The following is a 6,258-nucleotide window of genomic DNA, read 5'->3' on the forward strand; positions in this document are numbered from 1 at the left end:
GGTATGTTACTTGCCCGAGATTCGATCGTCGGTATCTCAATACCTAGTTCAATACCGGCAAGTCTCTTTACTCATTCCGTAATACATCATCTCACAACTAACTCATTAGTTGCAATGCTTGCAAGGCTTAAGTGATGTGCATTACCGAGAGGGCCCAGAGATACCTCTCCAACAATTGGAGTGACAAATCCTAATCTTGAAATACGGCAACCCAACAAGTACCTTCGGAGACACCTGTAGAACACCTTTATAATCACCCAGTTATGTTGTGACGTTTGGTAGCACACAAAGTAATCCTCCGGTAAACGGGAGTTGCATAATCTCATAGTCATAGGAACATGTATAAGTCATGAAGAAAGCAATAGCAGAATACTAAACGATCAAGTGCTAGGCTAACGGAATGGGTCAAGTCAATCACATCATTCTCCCGTTAATCAAATGACAACACATGTCTATGGTCAGGAAACATAACCATCATTGATCAACGAGCTAGTCAAGTAGAGGCATACTAGTGACACTCTGTTTGTCTATGTATTCACACAAGTATTATGTTTCCGGTTAATACAATTCTAGCATGAATAATAAACATTTATCATGATACAAGGAAATAAATAATAACTTTATCATTGCCTCTAGGGCATATTTCCTTCAATTCGATACGCTGAATGTGACTTCTAGCCCACCATGAACTTCTTTTAATCGTTGGTCTACAGTGACCAATACCCTGAATTAAACCTAGACATGGGCAGCCTGACCCGACGACCGGGTCGGGCTGGGTCGAACATGCCATTCAGGCCAGGCTCTGGCCTTGTTTTGCAACCGGAAGGTAGTTCGGGTCGGGCTTGCATGTGTGTACACTAAAAAAATAGTGTTCGGGCTTGATTTCGGGCCAGGCTCGGGCTTGTAAATATAATGTATTTCGGGCTTTGGGTCGGGCTTGGACTTGAGAAAGCAAGGTCAGGCTTTTACAAGCCCAGCCTGAAACCCGGCTTGGTATGACGTTTTCCCATGTTTGCCCTGAATGTTGAATGTGTGACTTCTATCTCATCTTCAGTTTTCTTTAATCTTTTTTGAGTAATAACTCCAATTTTAATTAATTATTCATTTCTACAACAACAAGAGAGCATAGACATGCCACTGGTAGCATAGCCTTGGGTCCGAGAATAAGGGCATGGCAGCCTGGACTTTGACACAGAAATAAGAGCAGTGGAAATGCATTCAAGACGTTTGCCTCGGTCCTTGGATCCTTAGGGCATCTCAATCCTCTAAACCTTAATTTAGGCGAGGGAGATCTTATTGCTTGGCACCATGAAAAAGTGGCATGTTTTCGTGAAGAGTGCGCAAAGGCTAGCACCGAATCTCATGGATTCGAATGTTAGTCTGGGGAATTCTAGTGTAGCGTTAAATGGGGAAAGGACAATCTGAAATATTATTTGGAAGCCTAATGTCCCTCAGTAGATTAGAATCTTTGCATGGTGGGTTGCTTGGCTGTTCAAGTTAACATGATAAAGCACCATCAATATATCCTAGGTACGTGTACAATCTGTGGTGTTGAAGATGAATGTCATTTTCATGCGTTGGTGAGTTTCCAAAGGATCGTGCACTTTGTATGGCTTTGAGAGAGGTATTGAATTTACCGACCAGAGAGATTTTCAGAAATATAGGTCCGGATTCACTTCTTATTTTATTGGATCAATTAAATTCGTCAGCGTGTGAGCAATCTATTTTCATGTTTTGGAGAGCCATGCACTTGAGAAATGATCTGATTTTTGGTCAGGAAAGAGAATCCATCTCATCCTCTGTGAATTTTGTTCAAAATTATTGGCCTTCCTTTTCACCTTGTCATGCAAAAGTGCAGGTAGAGGTGATCAACAAAGGCAAGGAAGTGGGGGATGACATTCTGGCTTTCAATAATATGGAGAGGATTTCTGCTGGTTGGCAACTTTCCATCACAGAGTTCTTTAAGATTAATGGATGCAAGTTTTGTGGAGGCAATCAATGCCGCGAGTGTGGGGCTGGTTGTCAGAAACCATTCTGGAGAAGTTATCATTTCTTCTTAGGATTATATTGGAGCTTGCTCTAGCATTGAGGAAGGGGAACTTACAGCGGCACTTTCTGGCTTGTATATTGGTATCACTCTTTATGAACCCATCTTTTTAGAAACAGATTGTTCCTTTGTTGCTTCTGCTCTTGGAAAAGACAGTTTTGACAATCATCCCTTGTTGACATTAAGAAGGAAGTTTTGAGTATCTCTAAGATGCTGGCGAATTTAAAGATCTCCATGGCAGGAAAGCTAATCTGGCGGCACATGAGATTGCAAAATTAAGTTTTATAAATAGGTCTGATGTATTATTAATAATAATGTTCCCCCTGTGTGGCAAATGATGTAATGAATGATTGTATGAAAGTTTTAATTTAATTAATACATGGGCGGGTTTTTTAAAAGGAAACCTTCCAATGTATCTTTCGCGTATTTTTTCTTTGTTAAGACACAAATTAGGCGTCAGACAGGTGGATCGATGGCTGACTTTAAATATATTTTAAAAAATTGTTAACTCAAGACACCATAAATTATGGTGAGGCAGGTGTGTTTTTGGTATGTGGCTCATTCATATCGTCTATTTTTGCCAATAACATATCATCGGAGCATGAAAAAGCCAACAATCAGAAAGTTGAATAAGAAGGTGCAAAAATAGAGAAAAGAGGAGAAAAACACAAACAATGGAAAATTTCAATTTCTTAGAAAAGAAAGAAAAATACTTACTCATAATTTAAAAACTCAAGAAACACCAGTGATAAATAAACTAGAGAGAAAATAAAGAAATTGTTGAAAACCATATGGCTTTTTATTTATTTTTTGAAGTTTTCTTGATTTATTAAAATTTTTTGCTAGCATTTATATCCTACAGAAAAGAACTAGTGGAGATTTCTGAAGAAGAAACAAGCGATGTGAGAGCCCCGCGATCGCGGCAAGGCCTACACATCAGCACTACTTTGATCAAAACCACTTCAAAAGACCAAAACCACACGGTATTTAGAATTCAAGGGCATAGTTACACGATTCAACTGCTTTGAGACCAACTTTTTTGCTAGGAACGCAACTCTCCGTCCAGGATGACATTTGCGGAGTGAAAGTGCAAGTTGCTTCAGCGTGCGACCCAAGTCGCTACAATTCCGCTTTATTTCAGTACTGAAAATATTGGTTTTAGATTTTTAGCTAACATCGCTTTTAATCAGCGATCTGGACCAATAATCCTAGACTCACATGCCTGTTACGGGGTTTTACGTAATTTTCTTCTGAACTAATCTCTCTCCCTCCCTGATTTTCAGTGGGGGTGGGGCGTATGCTCCCTCTTCTCCAATCCCGATCGCCCACGTCTGATATTCCGTAAATTCCCTAATAGGCCCCTCCGTGCGTCTGCCATTACCGCGATCTGGACATATTACTATTGCTTAAGTTAAACCTGGACAAAAGATTTGACTCTATCTCATATCAGGTTCATTAAAAAGTCATGTAATTGGATCGTAGCTTTGGTCTCAGTTCTTCTCGGTTAGTCTCAGCTCTGGTGCGAATCGTATGCTCGGTCCGCTCATGAGTCATCTCGAGTTCTCAATGTCTTCTTCTAGAAAAGGCCCCATCATATTCCAGAGTAGACAATGGTAAACTATGTTGTTATTCAAAAAAACAAAGTGGGATAGAAATTTAGCAGACCGCTCCCGCGAGCGACCGCTCCCGCGACCGAAACCCTCGCCGCCGCCTCCTTCCCCTGCCCGTCTCCGGCGGGGTCTAGCCGCCCTCGCCGGCGCGCGGCCCGGATCCGCCCCCTTCCCCCCGCCCTTCCTCCCCAGCCCCTCGTTCCGCCCTCGTGCCGCCTCCCCGGGAGGCGGTCGAGGCGGCCCCGTGCCCCTGCTCTCGGCGTCGCCCCTCATCCTCTCCCCTGCCGTCGCCGGTGGGCGCCCCCGGCTACGGCTCGGGGGGTGCCGGTGGCGGCAGGATCTCCTCTCCCCGCACGCGCGTCCCCCTGGCCCGGGGCAGGGGGCGGCGGCGGTGTTGCTCAGCTTGGCGACGGTCCGGTGATCCGGCGGGGTGGCCGGCGGTGGTCGTGGTAGCGGCGCTGCTCCTTGGCGACGGGGCGGCGTGGTGGTGCTGGGTGGCCGATGTCGCGCCCCCGGCCCAGATCTGGGTCCGGCGGGCCCCATCTGGGTCCTAGCGGACCGGCCCCTCGGCGTGGCCTCGTTGTCCGCGGCGCGGTGAGGAGGAGGAGCGGCTCAGATATGGGGCGTCGGCGCCGTTGGCGTGCCGGCAGCAGCGCGAAGGCAGGAGCTTTACGGGCCCACGAGGGCTCGACCGGGCCTGTGGGCCCACGGGCCTGGTGTGCTCCTGCTATTGCGTCCGGACGGCTACCGTCGCGGACGGTGGAGGTGGGGCCCTCCCGCGTGCCGACGGTGCTGATGCCCTAGTCCTGGCTCTGATTCTTCGCCGCGCTGTCCCCTCTTCGCGGTGCCGTGGTGAGACGGGGTGGGGGCCTCATGACCGCGTTGGCGCAGGGTGATGGTTGGTTTGGTGGCTGGATCCGGAGCGCCAAAGGTGCGGGTTGGGATCGAGGGAAACCCCTGTCGGCGGGGCCGACACAGACGCGGTGGCGCCTGTGGGTGCCACCTGACCTTCCGGGAGGGCGTCATGGGCTACCCTTCCTCTCGCCTCGTCGTGTACCGTGGGAAACCCTTGGCAGCAGCGTCATCATCATCGCGATCCTTCTTGGAGGTGTTGATAGGTGCCGCCGCTTCGGAGTCTTGGAGTCTAGTGGAAGATCCCGGTGGGCGCTGCGATCGCGAGGCTTCTTCGTTTTTGTTGATCCGCCATTGTCGGCATTTGTTTTCTTTTGTTCTTTCTCTATCGTTTTTTTTGGCGTGACTGTGCTGCTTCCGCCCCAGCACATATTCATGTATGGTTTGGTTGGTTGCTTTGTATACAAAGCGGGGAAACCCTTTTTCGGTATTCCAGAGTAGTCGCCGGGGTGCTGGATCCGTAGAGAGAAAAATAATGGAGAAGGTATTCCAAAGCAAACACTGACGATGTCGATCGTGAGGCGGAGCAACGTGTTCGACCCCTTCGCCGACCTTTGGGCGGACCCCTTCGACACCTTCCGTTCCATCGTCCCGGCGATCTCAGGCGGCAGCAACGAGACGGCCGCGTTCGCCAACGCCCGTGTGGACTGGAAGGAGACCCCCGAGGCGCACGTCTTCAAGGTCGACCTCCCCGGCGTGAAGAAGGAGGAGGTCAAGGTGGAGGTGGAGGACGGCAACGTGCTCGTCGTCAGCGGCGAGCGGAGCAGGGAGAAGGAGGACAAGAACGACAAGTGGCACCGCGTGGAGCGCAGCAGCGGCAAGTTTGTGCGGCGTTTCCGGCTGCCGGAGGACGCCAAGGTGGAGGAGGTCAAGGCCGGGCTGGAGAACGGCGTGCTCACCGTCACCGTGCCCAAGGCCGAGGTCAAGAAGCCCGAGGTGAAGGCCATCGAGATCTCCGGCTGAGTGCATGCGTTTGGACGTATGCTCATTCAGGTTGGAGCCAATTTGGTTGATGTGTGTGCGAGTTCTTGCGAGTCTGATGAGACATCTCTGTATTGTGTTTCTTTCCCCAGTGTTTTCTGTACTTGTGTAATCGGCTAATCGCCAACAGATTCGGCGATGAATAAATGAGAAATAAATTGTTCTGATTTTGAGTGCAGTGCAGATTTTGCGTACACAAAATTTGACCTTTTTTGCTTGCAGTTGGGATGGATACACTGACAGGCTTTCTTCTACAGAAACATCGGTACACTGAATGTCTTCTGTCTCACATTCAGCTTTCATAATCGTGGGTCTACAATGATTCTGTGACTTCTATTCTGCCTCACCTTCAGTTTTCTTTGTTCTTCTTTGAGAAATACATTCAGTGTTCATTAATCAGTTATTTCTAGGACAGAAAGAGAGCAGAGACATGCCATCAGAAGCCTCTTAGATTTGAAGCCTCCCAGTGCGCCAAGAGTGGCCCTGTAAGGTTGTTAAATTCATAAATATATTTAAAGTTAATGAATATTTTTTAAGTTTGTGAACATTTTTAAATTTGCTTAGTTTATTTCAAATTTACAAACATTTTTTAAAGTATATTATATGTTTTTTAAAAAATCCAAGGGCTTTTAAAACCTTGAATATCTTTTGATTTAACAATTCTTTAATAAAAGAATGTTAGCCGGAGCGAGTGAATAAAAGCTAAGC

At 47.5% G+C, this 6,258-nt stretch overlaps 1 protein-coding gene across 1 annotated transcript; it reads left to right on the forward strand.

Annotated features, from left to right (window-relative positions):
* The first annotated feature begins 5,064 nt into the window (after positions 1–5,064).
* Positions 5,065–5,728, forward strand: LOC123175954 (16.9 kDa class I heat shock protein 1-like). The gene has a single exon (XM_044590395.1). It carries the CDS (start codon positions 5,077–5,079, stop codon positions 5,530–5,532), a length of 456 nt encoding a protein of 151 aa, XP_044446330.1. The 5' UTR covers positions 5,065–5,076; the 3' UTR covers positions 5,533–5,728.
* Positions 5,729–6,258: the final 530 nt, after the last annotated feature.

The sequence above is a fragment of the Triticum aestivum genome, unplaced genomic scaffold, assembly GCF_018294505.1.
Source record: "Triticum aestivum cultivar Chinese Spring unplaced genomic scaffold, IWGSC CS RefSeq v2.1 scaffold47645, whole genome shotgun sequence".
NCBI lineage: Eukaryota > Viridiplantae > Streptophyta > Magnoliopsida > Poales > Poaceae > Triticum > Triticum aestivum.